General features: G+C 36.3%; 1 protein-coding gene across 2 annotated transcripts; it reads left to right on the top strand.

The window, feature by feature from the left end:
- The first annotated feature begins 354 nt into the window (after positions 1-354).
- Positions 355-15,908, top strand: LOC117392126 (serine/threonine-protein kinase 38-like). Of its 2 annotated transcripts, none has more exons than XM_033990114.2 (14): positions 355-691; positions 6,815-6,954; positions 8,167-8,218; positions 8,300-8,422; positions 9,219-9,302; positions 9,376-9,499; positions 9,792-9,946; positions 10,227-10,329; positions 10,416-10,477; positions 10,554-10,671; positions 11,003-11,126; positions 11,597-11,692; positions 11,886-11,986; positions 12,432-15,908. In XM_033990114.2, the coding sequence occupies exons 2-14, from the start codon at positions 6,821-6,823 to the stop codon at positions 12,554-12,556; spliced, it is 1,401 nt and encodes a 466-aa protein (XP_033846005.1). In that variant the 5' UTR covers positions 355-691; positions 6,815-6,820; the 3' UTR covers positions 12,557-15,908. The 2 variants fall into 2 exon arrangements, with proteins under 2 accessions (XP_033846005.1, XP_033846006.1); XM_033990115.2 differs by having other exon boundaries at positions 361-691; positions 11,886-11,977.
- The last annotated feature ends 2,320 nt before the right edge of the window (positions 15,909-18,228 follow it).

The following is an 18,228-nucleotide window of genomic DNA, read 5'->3' as shown; positions in this document are numbered from 1 at the left end:
TGACATTTACTTGACCTTTTCAGAGGAGTTAAAATTTTTTCGCTGTGTGACAATGGGTTTTCTTTAGTGGAATAACTATGATTACAAATATATATACTGCAATACAATATGCTTTTATGGTCATAAGTCCCATTAAATTACATAATACAGCAAATACACTAAAATAACTGTGCCTTTTTATATGCCTTCGAGCCCTAGTCAAAAACGTCATGTTTAGAGAGATCTGATTGGCTGAAAGGCGGGACATTGGAACAGCTATGGCTGTTCCTATTGGTTATTGTGCTTTACAAATTCATTTGTCGCGGTGTGATTGGTTAATGCACATGTCTATCAAATCTTACACCGTTGCGTCTCCAGAGCGTCAGATGAGAGACCCGACGGTCCCAGGAAGCTGCGATATCATTTAGCTACAAGACAGGGCAAACGCGGGATTTCGAGATTAGATTTGTTCATGGATAAACGATAAATGTTAAAATTTTATATCAAGTTTCCGCTCGTTTAACCCATTCATCTATGCGTGGTTTTACACTGATGAGAGCGATGTTTACTCTGCAGCCTTAGGTGCCTCTGAAAGGTTGCACTGCCTAAATATTGAGCTGAAATTTGGACAAAAGACCAAATTGTTCCTCTGATTTCACCTGTCTTGTGGGCTGGCGCCGAGCCAATTTTGACTCTGGAGCAGGACACGGAGGTAAGCGTAAATGCTTGGTGTTTGTCTGCTTTTGTTGGATTTAATTCATCATTAATCTGCCAGAGATGAGCGTTCACATATTAAGTACATCTATAGACTACAATAACAGCGTGTCAGATGTTTGCTTCAGTGTTTTACAAGGCATTTTGACGTCTTAAATGTTATAAATCCGATGTTACAAATGATAAAAACATCTAGTGTCTAGTGTCTTTAGAACCATCTACCATGTTTACCCCTGCAACATCATTGTTTTTTTTAATTATTGCTGAATGAAACACGCTTACACTATAATCTATCATATTTAGTCTTGCCTCTTTTCTAAGAAGCTGTTAAGAACCAATGACTAGAATGACCTCTCTCTGTTTTTGGTCACCGTTATGTGCTTAAGTTAAAGGATCACCATAGATTCTGTTGCTGTAAATTTTCTACAGTAGACTCAGTACAGTCCTGTAGTTTGGAGCAGGGAGCCTGGGAGTAAAAAACAGGGAAGTTTGTGGTCACCCATGTGTGTAATGTGTGTGAATCACCTTTTTCTCCAGACATCCCTTGACGTATTTAGAAAGAAAAGGAACATGATTCAATGGAAGACTATGGAACTCATTGGCTTATCTTCTAATTTAGTAATTGAATAACTGTAATAAGTGACTCCAAAGCAAGCCATGCATTGAGAGATTTCTTATCAATTACTGGTGTAGTGGTAAAAGCCACTATATTGGTGACATTGGCCCAACAAACGTTTTTGTTGACAAAAGGTTCATTTTTTCCATGTATGCGCCAATATTTTGAGCTGTGGTAGTTCAGTAAAATAGAGTGATGTGTATCTGTATTTTGATCAAAAATTGTAAGTAGCTTTTTTTTTTTTTTTTTTTTTTTTTTTTAGCAGATTTGGGTAATGTATCTGATAATATTGTATTGAAGATATGCACAATTTTAATATTGGGTTTGTCAAAATGCTGCAAAAAGAGTTATATTCACCAGTGGTATTAAGTAATATTTCTGCACCATCTGCATATTCCTGTCAAACTAAAAAACATATCGTACATTTAAAGTTGTGTTTTCACACATTTCTTTTGGACTGCAAATAATCTATTGTTAACAGAATTCTCCCAAAAATATTTTGAGACACTTTTGTCAAAATTGCCCTCTCCATTTCTAGATTAAAACTATATTACTGTCTGTTATTAAAGCAGTTGTGGAGCTTGGGGATTGCTTGTCTGATTCCTTATTTCCTTCTCCGTGTTTTTCCTTGTATTTGCATGTGAGTATTTGTTAATGTAATGTTCTTTCTTCAGCCCATGGAAACTCTGTGTGACTGGACTCTTTCATTGAAACGGAAAGGGCTTCCTGTGCACTCACTCTTTACTGTATCCAGGGTGGAGTAAGTCTGGCTTTACTCCTCAAACTCAAGAATCTAACACCAAACTGAGAGCTCCACTAACACAAATCCTTTCAGTCTAGAGCAGTGCTTCTCAAACTGTGCTGTGGGTACAGCTGTGATATAAGGGCTGCCTCTGGTGGGACAAGGATATTAGGGAAGGGGGTATTTTGAAGTCCAAGTGATGATATCCTCATTTATTTATAATGATTGAGTCAGCATTGATTTGTTCTGATTTAGATCCTGGTTTAGTTTTGCAGAGTAGCTCACACATCACAATATAATAACAAAAAAATAAATAAAATAAATAAACATTGATAAAAATGTAAAATAATTAAAATAGGAAAATAATTGTATATTGTAAAATAAGGTACAAATATACATGTCCTCTTTTATACTTAGTCTAGACCTAGTTTTGTTTTTATTTAGTCCTATTTTGGTACTGGTTTATTCCTGGTGTAGTCATCTGTTTAAGTCTTGCTTTAGTCCTGGTTTAGTCCTTATTAGTCCAGATACAGTATTGGTCCACGAAGTAGTGAATTCCTACAGGCCTCATTTTGTTGCTTTGCCTACAGATTAAAAACATTTTTGTCCTGGTTTACTCCTGTGTTTGTTTGTTTTAATCTTAGTTTGATAAATACAGGGTTAGAATGTTGGTTTAGATATGGATTTAGTTGTGGATGCCTTTAGTCGCAGGTTTAACCCTGCTCTAATCCTGGCTTGCGGTTGGTTGTAATTCGTAGCCAGCCTGATATGTTTGTATTTGTTATTATTTATTGTATTATGCAAACATTGCTGTTGATGCACAATTGTGTGATACAATTATATAGAGATTTACGTATAAGGTATTTTTGAGTCCAATTTTCTAAAACACAGATTTAGTTCATGCATAAGGGAAACTGTTGTTCACCTCTGGATTAGATAATTGTTTCTTTGGTCTTGTTTCCACTGGAACATTTGCACACTTCACTTCAGTGGATTTTCCATTTTGTGAAAGAGGGTACATGGCATCCCAAGTTAGATTAGTGTTATTGGATCCAAAAAATGTTCCTGAGGTTGTTTAAAAAAAAAAGTAAACATTTTACTGACTCACTCCCTCACGTCTCCTCTCTGCTGTTATCCCATATATAAATCCTTATAATCAAAATATAAAAATGTGTCTACTAAGACCAGTTAGCCAACTAAACGACTAAAGGCATATAGTTCTTGTCTGGTTGATCTACATTGCTGGTGGTTTTGTTTACTTGATGCAAATAAACATTTTCATAAAAAACAGGCCTGAAAACATGTATGCTGTTTAGAGCTGGTGTGACAAGAGGAAACAGAGGAAAATTATTATTATCTCACATGCAATACTCATGGCTTCCTTATGCTGTTCAAATGGATGTTTGTCTCGAAGCAAGAAATATTCCAAACACGATGTCTACATTTGTTCAAAGTACACATACATGAGTCGGGGAATGTTGGGCAAAAACGTTCTCAACAAGTTCTCAACTCAGTAGTCTTGAGAAAGATGTCACGGTCAGGGCTGCACAATTTTTATTTAAATTTAAATTGTCAGAATTATCAAATGTGTTCTTTTATAAACTAAGCAACAAAAACAAACAAAACAAAAACAAAACCCTCAAGTTTAGACCTCTGAAAACATTCTGCTCTGAAATACTGGGTTCTTGTATTAGTTTAAAGAAGTGAAATTGCAGTTCTATTGTTTCACGTGGTATCACACTTACTATCTCTACTTCTGTCAGTTTTTATATTAGAACATAAGAAAGTTAGGGAACATTTTACCCCCTAAAACTCTAAAACTCTTAAGACTGTAAGGTTAACTATAGCAACTTTGGTGGTGCTTATAATATTTAGCGTCTCTCTTGTTGATTGACAAGTTTAGCTGTTCTGTTTGAAGTGGCAGCGGTGCCTGTAGGGCTGAATACCTTTCACATGTTTCCATACCACAGCACCATACCACTACCCTAATTGACTGTGAGTCCTATTAACACAGAAGTACGTCCAGGTCTATAAATGTGGTGACTGTCATTATAAGGCTAATAATATTGTCATGACATTTCTTTCTTCTGGTGCCAGAGCTGCGTTTGGCCTCTGGTTTAAAACTAAACCTGCCAAAGTTGGACTAGTCAAATATATATTCAGCCAGAGGAGCTTTGTTTGTGTGGACACGGAGGAACTGGGAAAGTTTCACAAGCAAAGGTTTAACTTCTGTAGGATTTGAAATGTTTACAAGTGTCAACAGTGTATTCATGTTAATAACGATTACTGTTGTGCAATTGTATAAATATGCATTTTCGTGTTTTTTTGCACTTCATTTTCAACTAATTTATTCAAAGATAGATGTTGAGTGATTTCTGGATTGACAAAATATCATGAGTATTGTTACGTTCACTGATCCCACCTGTTCATTGGCCCCTTGTTCCAGTTACTTCACCCCATCTGTTAAGTAAATGTGAGTCCTTTGAGTGCCCAATGATGAAAGGCTCCATATAAAGGATACAATTTTGTGATCAAAAGGCCTGTAAGAACGTATGTAAGTAAAAACTTATATCACTCCATCCTCAGACCCAAAGCAAACAAAAATAGAGATAGCCAATAGGGAGATAAGCACCCACTGAGTTGTATGAATATGCTAATTATAACTGAGGCACAGTGCACACTTAGTGTAGCTCAATAGACCTAGCCTACATACAGAAACTGTAAACAACAGCGGTTTACAGTTTCAGTATAGCTAGCTCCTCCCTTCAGATAGATATAAGGCAGTGTCCATCAGCAATCTGACCAGAGCTGAAGAAGTGGCTTGGATGAGCAGCGAAACATCTTTACTCCTATAACTTTTTGTCCAGTTGACAGATTTTACTTTTGGCTTTTACTATGGATCAGACCTGGACAACCGAGGGATTACACAGACATTTTCTCAAGAGCTACGGGCAAACCACCGTCAATTTAGATTTTAAAGATACTTGTCTCTAACTGAAAGAAATATGGACAATCAGACTGAGCCTAACTTGCACCTCTGTGCCCCTGTGAACTGCCTCTGTTCCCAGCGTCACGAGCCTCGAGGAGAGCTGTGTTCTTTCAGCTTCTTTAATGATTTTCTCAGAAGTCCAGAGGAAGTTTGTTGTTTTTGGGTGATTGCTGCAGATTGTTGGAGCATGGAGGGGAAACTGGCCCTGGTCTAGACCAAACAGGGTCCTATCAGAGTCCAGCCCAGAGCCTTTATCTCTTTGTGAGCTAATGACGGGGCTGCTCTCGAAAACATGTAGCATACTTTTAATATTCTGTGCATGCTTTTAGCCTGAGGTCATTCAAGCTCCTGTTTGTGAATGTCTGCAAGCTAGGCGTAGGCAATATTGAAAATGTACGTATTGATATTTTTTGGAGTGTCCCTATGATTATATTATTCAGATGAAATACATTGTGCTAAAATGTGCCTGACTTAAATTAGCATTGTATACCCACCGTTTGATAGATTACATTGCAAATGTCAGTTTTTTATTAGCCCATTTTGCAGCCTTTTAAAATAGATTTTATAGTGTAAGGTTTTGGCATATATATTTAGACAATATACTTATTCACATTTTGCATATCTCTGAAACGAGAATTATGATATTATAAATGATTCAATATTTCCCCCACCCCTAATGTTGGCACATAAACCCAACATAAACACATAAACAGTAGGTAGTGTTTGTTCACTGATCCAAAGGTTGGGCTATGTGACTATTTACCATAAAGTTATGCAGCATTTGAATTATGTCTTGCTTGATAATTTAGGAGGGCTTGACCAGCAGATCCAATAGAGATAGATCGATATCAGTTATAGGTATTGATTGCAATAGACAGTGATAAGATTTATGTATGGTGGGATCAGATATGTCTAATATTTATAAATAATCTTTTAAAACAATGTTTGAAAGTCATAAAATGGTAACCCTCAACCTTTAACAATGAAATAAATATTAAGGAGATTGAAAGGTGATGTGTAGGACACCACTAATCTGCATTGGCTCAAATGCAGAGGAATGTGGGAGTGTTATACCTCTCCACATGATGTCCATGTGGAGGATTTTAGCATCAAACAGCTCTCACCTCAATGGCCTCTATGTGGCAGCCCCCTTCTTAAACAGTACTTTTTGGTGGGAACTTGCATGAATCCTTGCATTATATCAATATGTAAAATAGGGGAGGGCTAAGAAAATTGTTATAACACAAATTTGAAACATGAAATTATGGGTGTGTTCACAGTTCACACTTGTCGTAGTTTGGTTCAGGCTTGAGCCCAGTTTTGTCCTGAAGTAGACTTGGTTTGGTCCTTGATTTGGTCCTGATATAGTTCATGTCCAATTCTAATGTGGGGTCAGGTGACTGTGTGCAACTGTGAACACATCCATTTTCTGTTGCGATATTTGATATTAACTGATATGGGAGCATGGATTGGACGTGGATTTTACGTTCCTTAAAAATGTGAATGATTTATTACAAAAAATTACAGGATAGCTTTTTATAAATTTAAGCTCCCATATTATGAGACACTCTTGGCCAAAAGACACCAGAAATTATAAATAGATTTAATGGCCTAACCCTCAACCTATGTCCTTGAACCCATACCTGTACGTACTTTATTCCCCTCATTTTCTTTTTCTGTAACTGGAGTCCACCAAAGCCCTATAAACCATAACAATTGATTAAATATATTACAATGTAACAAAGGTGTAATTCTTGTATTTCTTTTCATTCAGGAAAGTATGGCCATGACGGGAGGGACAGCAGCGGCCCTTCCCATGAGTAACCACACGAGAGAGAGAGTGACCGTGGCCAAACTGACGCTGGAGAACTTTTACAGCACTCTGCTCACTCAGCACGAGGAGCGTGAGATGAGGTATGAACCCTAAAAACACTGGTGAACTCTACAGCCTCACAGCAAGAAGGTTTTGTGCACAACACATGGACTGTGTTCATTTTGCATGCTGTAGTGTTTCCCATTAATAGAGCAGACTATCTATCTAACTTTGCCCGATATTCTGAAGCTAAAATATGGATCATATGTGCCATCATAGTCTCTATGAGTAGGCCTATAATGGATGTGTAAACTTTATCTTGTTGTTGCTTTACAATCTGGTGTATAAATTATTATTAGTATCGTGCCAAACCTTTGCGGTTGCTAGCAGCTGGGTTTTTGCACCTATTATCATTCAAATCACCAAATGTAAATCAACCAAGGCTTGTATAAACTGGGAAGAGTGGGAACTCTCAACCCTCTGGTTATAGGGTGTTTGCTTTATGTCTTTTTGCTTTACGTTTGCAAGTGGATTTTCAGATTTTTTTTTAAATCTGGGCTTGTCTACCTCACATCTGGGAACATAAGAGGCCATGTAAATGTAATCAAATCAAAATCTTATCTACAGTTCTTTTAAATAAACTTAAGGTGACCAACTAGTTTGTCTTTCGTGTGAACAGATTAGCCTCACGATTATCCACCTGAAAACCTGGCTCAGTTCTAAAGCATCAGATGTCACTGCTTTGTGTTCACTAAACGCACAAAGCCCAGTGGATAAACAACTTGTCCGCTCTCGAGTTTCTGTGATCTGATCCATGTTCACTGTAACGCTTATGGTTTCACAAATTAACTCCAGACTTGTTTACATGTCCTGTCTGGTTTACGATATCAAATACCTGCCTTTACGCAATGTTATGCCAACAGGCTAAAGATAATTAAACTTTGATGTAACTTTTCTGTCTAAATTTCAGAGCTGAACAAGTTTACAAAAATATCTTTTGATCAAGACAGTGCATATTTTAAACTCATCCATGAACATAGTACACAACACAACAGTAACATCTGAGTGTAGGATGAATATGATCTAATAAGTTAACAAATCCTATGTATTTCAGAACATGTTTATAGAGATGTAAACAACAGTGTTGGCAAATTTTAAACATAATGAAACCCCAAGGAAAGGATATCTTGTTCACTGCAGAGCATTATAATATCCAGTCTTTGTAATTTGGTAATTGCAAACACTCAAATGGTGATTCCAATTTGATAGTGATTCACTTAATAGCTCTATTAAATGCATGTTCTATTTTCTAGGCAGAAGAAGCTTGAAAAGGCCATGGAAGAGGAGGGCTTACCAGATGAAGAGGTGAATTTTATTTAATTTATTGCACATGGATAATGTTTTGTGCATTATATTTACACATTTTTGTTTATTTATTTGTTGCAGAAAGTCATGCGCCGCTCACAACATGCCCGAAAAGAGACCGAGTTTTTGCGGCTGAAAAGAACTCGACTTGGACTTGACGATTTTGAGTCTCTAAAAGTGATTGGACGAGGAGCTTTTGGGGAGGTGAGTTTGAAAAATAACTAATAATAACTAAAAGTAATAAGTGTTGGCCATTATATCTCATAATAAAGAGGTTGTTGAGATGTTTACAGAGATGCAGACATGTTATGCATGTGCAAACAGAGATGGATTTACAGCCTTTTTTACAAGGTTTTTATACTACCCATGAACTCACTCTGAACACTATAATACAAGCGACTGAAAATAGTCTGCCTGTAAAGCTAACATACTATTCATTCCTATGGTGTACAGAGATGTATAGAGACACTGTATACAGACATTCCTCAAACATAACTGCCCCATTAAACATTAAAGTATTTGCTTTTTGTTGTTAATTTCTCAGCGGCATATATATGTGTGTGTGTGTGTGTATGTATATATATTTTAATACTTGTGTATTTTAAGTATTTAAAACTTTTTCTGCTGGTACCAGGCACATTACATACTTTTTAGTTTTCATTGTGTTGAACTATTTGCTATGTTGGAAAAAGACTGTATATACAGTCTATGAGCATACATTCAAAATCAATAAAGGTAAAGGTCAATGTGGAACAGTTACAGTAACAGTTGCCCAAAGTGCTTCATGTGTAGGACACTAAAAAAATAGTGACTAAAGGGGTATAAAACAATACAAACGTACTGATGAAAGTGTTTTTTTTTGTTTTTTTATTTTAATAGGAACGTCCCATTGAGATTCTGAGATCTCATTTTCAAGGGCAGATTTACTAAATGAGGGCAAACCATCTCTCAACACAAAAGTTTTTGTTTGTCAAATACTTAAGGTTTTGTCAATCCTCAGGTTCGATTGGTTCAGAAGAAAGACACAGGACACATCTACGCCATGAAGATCTTGAGGAAAGCCGACATGCTGGAGAAGGAACAGGTAAGATTGGAAATTATTGTAACTATATTTTAACTTTCAAAGCACATGCAGTGATGGTATTCTCTGGTCCCAGGTTGCCCATATCCGAGCAGAGAGGGACATTTTGGTGGAGGCGGATGGCGCGTGGGTCGTTAAAATGTTTTACAGTTTCCAGGACAAAAGGAATCTCTACCTCATCATGGAGTTTCTACCCGGAGGTGAACTTGTATTTCTCAATTATTTCAAACTAAGAGCTACCTCAAAAATACCAGCATTGTCCCCATCTCTAAAACCATCTCTAAAACTTACTTTCTAAAAATGTGAAAAACAGAACTAGCTCATTTTAAACCATTTGCAGGGGTCCAAACTTATTCCTCACTTACCCTTTGCATTCCAAGTATCCTAACTGGTTTATAAGCCCTTTCCACAACTGACTGTAAAACTAACAATACATGGGAAAAAGGGGGAACCACCTTTACAATGATATTCTATTTTGTATTGTGTTTGTAGGAGACATGATGACTCTACTGATGAAAAAGGACACTCTCTCTGAAGAGGCCACTCAGTTTTACATCGCTGAGACGGTTCTAGCCATAGACTCCATTCACCAGCTCGGATTCATTCACCGAGACATCAAACCAGACAACCTGCTGCTTGACTCCAGGGTACGAGCACAATAATAAACAAATGTGTAAAGCGAAATGATGAGTGAATACGTCTCATAATAACCAATGTTGGTTTGTTTGGGTCCAGGGTTCAGCAGTTATTCCTTCTTAACAACATTGCAATGCTAAAACACTGACATAACCAAACCACAACCAATCACATCAACCACTTCTATATTATAAAGTATTTTCCCTTTTACAAACTTTGACTCCACATGGCCAATTACTATATACTATTACAATAAACTAAATATGTATCCCCAACATTTTGTTTTTATAGGGTCACGTAAAACTATCAGATTTTGGCTTATGTACGGGACTGAAAAAAGCTCATCGTACTGAGTTTTACAGAAATCTCACTCACAACCCGCCCAGCGACTTCTGTGAGTGTAACATCCATCAGTAAATATATCACTTACCGTTATAAAATTTACTCAACAAAGCTTATAACCACTACTGTTTCTTGTAGCTTTTCAAAATATGAACTCTAAAAGGAAAGCAGAGACATGGAAGAAGAACAGAAGACAGTTGGTAAGAAAATACAAACTACCGTACTTCCAACAGTACTACTGCAATGCTGTTGTTAACTTTGTATTCTGTATACCAGGCTTATTCCACAGTGGGAACCCCGGACTACATCGCCCCAGAGGTCTTCATGCAAACCGGCTACAACAAACTGTGCGACTGGTGGAGTCTGGGTGTCATCATGTATGAAATGCTCATTGGTGAGTGGCCATTTATATTACAATTGATTTAAGTAGATCTAATTCATCTCTATCTGTTAGCTGTTATGTAATATACACCTTGCTGTAGTTCAAACTAACTAGATTAAAGTTATGGCTATCACAATTCCCCATGTAATTTCTCACATTGGAAAAAGTTGGTGCATATAGTTCTTTTAAATGCCACTTTGTATACTGGATTATTGCGATTACATATTATATACCTTACTTTTCATATTTATTGTGGCAAATAAACTGTTTCTGTTTGCAGAGTTACCTAGTAAATAAACTTAAATATGTGTCCTTAAAATTACTGATCCCTGTTTTGCTGCAGGTTATCCTCCATTTTGTTCAGAGACACCTCAGGAAACCTACAGAAAGGTCATGAACTGGAAAGAGACTCTAGTCTTTCCTCCTGAAGTCCCCATCTCAGAGCGTGCCAAGGACTTAATACTAAGGTAATGTGTCTGGTGGCCTTTACTATTACTACTAGCCTGCTATTATAAGCACAGCATCTACTATTACCACTACCAATACTACTACACCAACTGCTACAATTAAAGTCTTCACCTCAGAACCAAACATTTACCTCTAGTACTACCTTTACTTCCTCCTCCTACGACTAGTACTACTACTACTACTACTACTACTACCTAAGATTTAATATATTTATAAAAGGACCACATCAATTTCTAGATACATTTTTACAACACCACCTGAACTATCACCCCCCCTAGTGGTAGAAACATTACGTGTCATGTTTGTTGCCTACAAACAAAATGATTCATCAAATTTCATAATTACATCTTGAGCTTCCCAGGCACAAGTTCAGCGCATTTAGTCAATTCTTCAGTGGGACTTTGCCAGTTGAATTTAAAACAAATATTCACTCAAGCTTTCTTTCAGTAATATTTAGTATCTCTTTCAGGTACTGCACAGATGCTGAGAACAGGATTGGGGCTGTGAGTGTTGATGAGATCAAGAGTCACCAGTTTTTTGAGTCAGTCGACTGGGAGCACATCAGGTAAGTTGCTAGCCCTGTAATTAAATTGTATAGCAGTTCATATTTCAGAATTCTGTCTAACGTTAAGGGTCCTGGGCATTTGCACTGTGAACTGAGTCTTTTACTACATATCTAATAGTAATACTAAAATACACTCCAAAAAAAGTGAAGTATCTAGATTATACAAACCAATATATATTTCTTCTTTCTACAGGGAGCGACCAGCAGCCATCTCTATTGAAATCAAGAGCATTGATGACACTTCAAACTTTGATGACTTCCCTGAGTCGGACATCCTCCAGCCAGGTATGACCAGTAAGTTTGCCTTTAATTTCTTCCTTTTTATTTTGTTTAATTTTATTTAAAACAACAACATCTATTCTGTGCCTGTTTATTAATTACGGTCAATAATCTGACATAAAGTGTATTGCCCAAGGACACAACAACAGTTTTCACTAGTCAGAGCTGGGACAGAACCGCCTCCATCACAACCATCTGAGCCATTGACTCCCTCAGTGCAGATTGTTGTAACACTCCTTGTTAAGGGACTAAGACGATTTGAGATGGGTTGGAGGAGGGACAGTGAAAGATTAGGTAGAAGCCTAGGTTAGATCTGCCAGACAGGGAGCCTAAAGAAAGACCAGCGAGACCAAAGCATTTACTGAAACTGTATATACATTATTAGATTATAGAAAAGGGAATGCAATGTATCACGCCATATGAAGTAGTAACCTTTTTTGTAATTTTTTTTTTGTCACAGCCAACTCGACAGAGCCAGACTTCAAATCCAAGGACTGGGTCTTCCTGAACTACACATACAAGCGCTTTGAAGGTTTAACACAACGAGGCACCATCCCCACGTACATGAAGGCAGGAAAAGCTTGACCACCTCACACCAATATATAATTATATGGACTATACGGACACAGGGTCATTCGGCCATATAGAGCCGCGCTGGATCTAATTCATCCCATTTAAGTCTGTTTTGCCTCTAAGAGTGAAGAAGAAAAAGCATTATCTACTTCTGCAATACCTCTGATATTATATGCTAGCCATAGCTATAGAGCTGTCTCACTGGCTAGAACACTGAATTAGCGTATCTGCATGGTTAGCGGCATACTAGCTTCGGGAATTCACTGCCGCTAAAAAACTGTGTGAAATGAAAATGCTTAATTAAAAGTTCAGAGACTGGGGGCTATGTTAGCGCGGAGCAAACATGTGGGAGACAGACAAACTGAAAAGTAATACTAGTCCAAATCTATCCCTCAGTTTCTATAAATATGTAGTTTTGTTGTTTAATTGTATCCTAGGTTTGATGTCTGGATATTATGAGGCCTTTCCTTGTGGAGTTTACATGTTCTCTTAGTGTCTTAATGCATTTATTATTGATGCTGGAATTTTCTCATCGATCTAAAACATACACATTAGGTTAATTCTTTAGCTAAGGCTTGATACTCTTGATCAAGCCCTTGCTCAAGATCTGAAGAAGTGTCCCTGACTGTTGCAATGTCCTCGCACCATTAACCTTATAGGGTAACACACTGCAGCAGAGGTCAAATCTATTTTAATTTAATAAACGGACCACATTTTGTTGGTACGAAAACATTGTAGTAGTACATTGTATTACTACCCCTAGTAATGAGATAAACCTTTTTTTCTCAATTTTAGTAGTCAAAAACACTGACTTCTGTTGTACTTCAAGTGTGGGTTAAAAGCCGTAGAATAATGAGGCACTGTTCTGGAGTTTGGCGCTAAAAGTTAATTGTCAAATGTAGTATTCTTAATAAAAGGAGAAGATTGCACTGAGGTAGTTTTATAGGTTCTGGTAATAAAACAGAAGGGCCATAAAGATATATTGCTTTATAGAGAACAATAGCTTGTCTGTTCTCCTCTAGACCAATATATTTGACATCCTGCCAGCTTTTATTTTTAGCTATATTGTTAAGAGTAGGCAATTGTGTTTCCCCCTGTTTTGGTAAGTTATATAAAGTTTAAATTTCAATGATAGCTAAGTTAGATGTATCCAATACCCAATTCTACTATCTTATCAATATTTGGCTCCTTGTAAAACCATGCATAGCTAAAATATGAAGCTTATTTGTATGAAACTACAAATATTTCAATTTGTTTCCCTGCCCCTCTAGTTTTTCAAAAAATGTAAATATATGCAATGAGCTATGTAAACCACAAATAATGTTGGATCTGTACTCATTCCTATACTATAGCATAATAGGTTGTAGGCCATGTGAAAAAAAAAGGCATATTCCATCTGTCGTCTAGCTCCCACAAGTGTTTGCTCTGAACTAGCAAGATCAGTCACTAAAGTTAGTAACCAAAGATCATCAAGATGTAGCAATCGCCTAAAATAACTGCACTAAACTTTAAACTACCTTAAAACACATGAAAGCTATGGTCTTGTATCTATCTGAACAACACTCGCTTGGCTTTGTAACATTAAGGCTCATTAACGGGAGGACAGAGACTGATTTTGCCATTGTAGACATATTAAACTTCAAATGCCATTTCTAAACGAGCTTAAGCTGAATATAGAAGATCAATACAGTGGCTCTAAATCTCTAATGCAAAATGCTTGTTACATTCACTGAACCAATACAATGGCTTATCCTGGTGTGTAGCTTAGCTTAAATGGTCCGTTTATTGTAGAATGGGATGAAAAAAGCATTGAGAGATTGTGTTATCACATGCTTATAGAGAGATTTCAGTTGCTGTGTTTAAATGCAGGTCATATTGCTTGTTTTCGGGTGTTGAAGACATTTGTGACACCAACAGGAACAATAGTTTAGTATGACAGTTTTAAAGCATTGTTTCTTATTAATAAAGGGGACTACGATCTGTGCCCCTTAGTTTTCTGTTCATTAAACAAGCAATTGGTAAAAGTAATTAAACATGTTGCACCTTGCACTGTTATAAACCTATATAAATAAAGTAAAAATGGTCATATAAAAATGGTGATAATAATGATTTATAAAGATTACTTGTAGCCCCCATAATCAGCAGACACCTATACCAAGCACCGATGAAGCATAGTTTATTTTAGCACAATTTTAACAACTAATTTAATATGTTTAATCATTTAATAAATCTTGTTTCCAGTTAGAAATCTCTCTATGGGCATTTGCAAATACCTGAACAGTGATGCATCATGGGACCTTAGAAAAACATGTGAAGGACAAATCTGCTTGTGGCTTTTGGCTAACAGTGGTTGTGTAATTACATAAGACACAACCTGCTCTCAGCCTGAAACAAAGGCAGTGTACGCTGTAAAGAAGAAGTGCTATTTTTGTCATGTTTTGTGCTGTAACAAAAGGTCTATAGAGGACAGAGATTTAAACTGTATTTTAGATAATACAGATCTGAATTGGAACTTGAATTTAACACCATGTCACTTTAACAGGGATAACAGATATATATTAAATAAAATCTATACTTTGTAATACAATTTATCCCTATTGGACCAAACTAGCCCTTATGCCGTTTTATAAAGGTTATGTAGGCTATGTAAAAAAAAGGTTAAGCATAAGTGTACTAAACTCTACAGAAGGGACAATATTTACTAATGCCTAATTTTAGTAAAAAAAATGTTCACCTCAGCAGTTGACCCACTGCTGGCCTCCTGTGATTGGTGGGTTGTTTTTGTTGCGGTCAATGGTCATGCCCACTCCGTCACTCCCATGGGTGTATTGGAGATAATGGGTTACAATTCTTCCATGTTTTGTAGCTGGTGCTTCTACAATTACTTTCTGTCAAGCAAGTTCAATTATTGATTACTGAGGCTTTTTAACCTTATGCATATATTTTGAGGCAGATTTATATAACATCTACACCTCAATTTTAGAAAAAGCAGTTAAGTCATGTTTGTTCTTTAAACTTTTTTCCCCTCATGTTTTTGAAAAGTTGGTTAACCTGAAGTCGGGTCTTAACAGTGGGTCAACTGTCAATCACTGCTGTAATTTCTTGACTACAAACTAGTTAGCTCTCTGAATTCTGACTAATAAAAGAGATATAGTATTTCCCTTGTAAAAACTGGATCTTATGCCGTTGATGAAGGACTAACCCTGGACCTGTGTGGACCTGGTTTTTGTTTTGTGTCATGAAGTGATCTGTACATATAGCTGTAGAATAAAATGTCTTTAAGTGAATGGGAAAAGCTGTTAATATGTTCATTCACTGGATTTTATGTTGATAAAAAAGCTTAAAATAATAAAACAAATAAACCCAAACTAAAATAGCATTGTGTACTTTTTCCATTTATTAAGAATGACGCACAATTGAGTGTTTCTCAAGCTGTGGTACTTGTACATCTCTTCAGTATATGGCCTAATTTAGAGTTCATATTATCCACTTCTTGTAATTGATAATTTCTTATTTAGAACTACAGTGGCAATGATGTAGTTCACTTTTAGAGCTGGAATAGTCCTGTTATATACTTAATTTAAATGTGGTGGAAGCCAAAACCAAAAGGTGGTACTTGGTGTGAAATATTTAAGTCATACATTTTACTGTATTTTTTTTACTGTTATTTCTATTTCCATTATGAATTCAGTTATTAAAAGAACACAGTTGACTCTTATCCTGCTTAGATACACACAACAACACTCGAAAATCTACAAAACTGCATAAAACTAAGCAGGGATCACTATAATGACAGGAATCCCTCTTATGTGAAAAGCAATTTGTGACACTAAGCCTTTAAAGCCGCTAGAGGGAGCGCTTTGTTTTGATAAACCTTATGCTGTGTATCCAGATCATCTGTGTGGAATCAATGAGAACAAGAATGTGAAATATTCTAAACCCCTACGACGGAGTATAAGGGTCAGTTAAATAAAATTAATTATGCGGGTGCTACGACAATAAACTCGTAGCATTTCGACATTAAAGACGTAATTTTACGAGAATAAAGTCGTATTTTTTTTTTAATGAGAATATAGGCTGCTGTGTGTGAATGAGTGACCAGTGCGTTATGGAGAATTTGGAGCATTTTTTTGTTGTTTACGCACGATGAAATACTGTGTTTTTTTAGCCCACCATCACCACACTATCATTAGTATAAGTACTTTGAAGGGACACTGCAAGCATTTGAGTTTGTTTAGTCGGAGGAACCAGACAGATTTGGAAGAAATTGCTGTATCTGAACAAAATGCTCCAAATTCTTCATAACGCCCTAGTCACTCATTCACACACAGCAGCCAATATTCTCATAAAAATACGACTTTATTCTCGTAAAATTACGTCTTTAATGTCGAAATGCTACGACTTTATTCTCATAGTGCCTGCATAATTTATTTTATTTAGCTGACCCTTACTGACCCAACCACCTGAGTGCCTTTTTTCCACAAACAATCTACTCAATTTTCTAAACCTGATGGCCAATGTACAGTATTGATCTATCTTGACGTTGTATAGTTCATACCTACATCATAACACCAGATGTTAGTTATAAAATGGTTAAGTCTTTTGTTAGGATCAGAAGGTCATTTCAAGTTTTAACTGGTTCGGATGTGCCTCATTATACTTTTTATTAACAGGAATAGAGCCAGACATGCAGATACTTGCTATAGGGCTTTAAAGAGCCATATTACAGAGAGAGCAGTATAGGCCAGAGGGTCTTAGTCTAGCCTTCTACTGTAGCCAAAAGGAAAAAGTGAGCCCTATTTTAAGATGATTTGTGAGGGTAATACTCATTTTGGAGACAAAATATGTGATCTATTTTGTTAAAAATAGGCATGAAAGTAGACATAATAAACTTGCAAGTACAGTTAAGGACATCAAATATTCCTTCATACATTTTGTAATTTTCAATATCTTACTTATTTAACATCACTGATAAAATTTAGTTTGTTAGGTCAATTGGAAAAAAATGTGACAATAGATTTTATATTTTGGGCTTTATGTTATTTATTAATTTATTGTGTTGAGATAAAATAAAACAAATCAGAACAGTTTTTACAGTTTTGTGTGGTTGAATTGTATAGCCTATTAAAATCACAATATATCACAATATAACAAAGAGAGCAATCTTAACATATTATACACACATGCTTAGGCCTATAGATTTATTTAAAACAATGCCATATATGGTAAAAAATAAATAAATAAATATTATGCCTTCTAACCCAATCTGGAGCGCCCTACAATATAAACTTGTATAATGAAGCATTGCACTGCATGCATCACTATCCTGTCCCTTTCAGACGTTTCCGGATTGTCCCAAACTTTCTCTGAAAAAAATGGGCTCAAAATAGGTTAACAAACCACGTGACCCCAAATGTTATCTAATATATAGGTCAACACGTTTTTCGCTGGCACGTGCAGTCATTCGTTTTACGTAAAGTCTCGTGCAAAGGTCTCAAATTACACTATGTAGGTGAAACCCGGAGATCGTCGATGTTTGCGATGATGCTCCACTACCGTCTGTTTTTATAACACAGAATGGAACAGGGACAGTACTGTGCCACTTTCAACTGGTATGAAAAAACATATATATTAGAGTTTCACAAATTCATATTTTTATTAGAAAATATGATTTACTACTAATT

This window comes from Periophthalmus magnuspinnatus, chromosome 23 (assembly GCF_009829125.3).
Source record: "Periophthalmus magnuspinnatus isolate fPerMag1 chromosome 23, fPerMag1.2.pri, whole genome shotgun sequence".
NCBI lineage: Eukaryota > Metazoa > Chordata > Actinopteri > Gobiiformes > Gobiidae > Periophthalmus > Periophthalmus magnuspinnatus.
The sequence above is the reverse complement of the archived record's forward strand: the minus strand, read 5'-3'. Positions and strand labels throughout refer to the sequence as shown.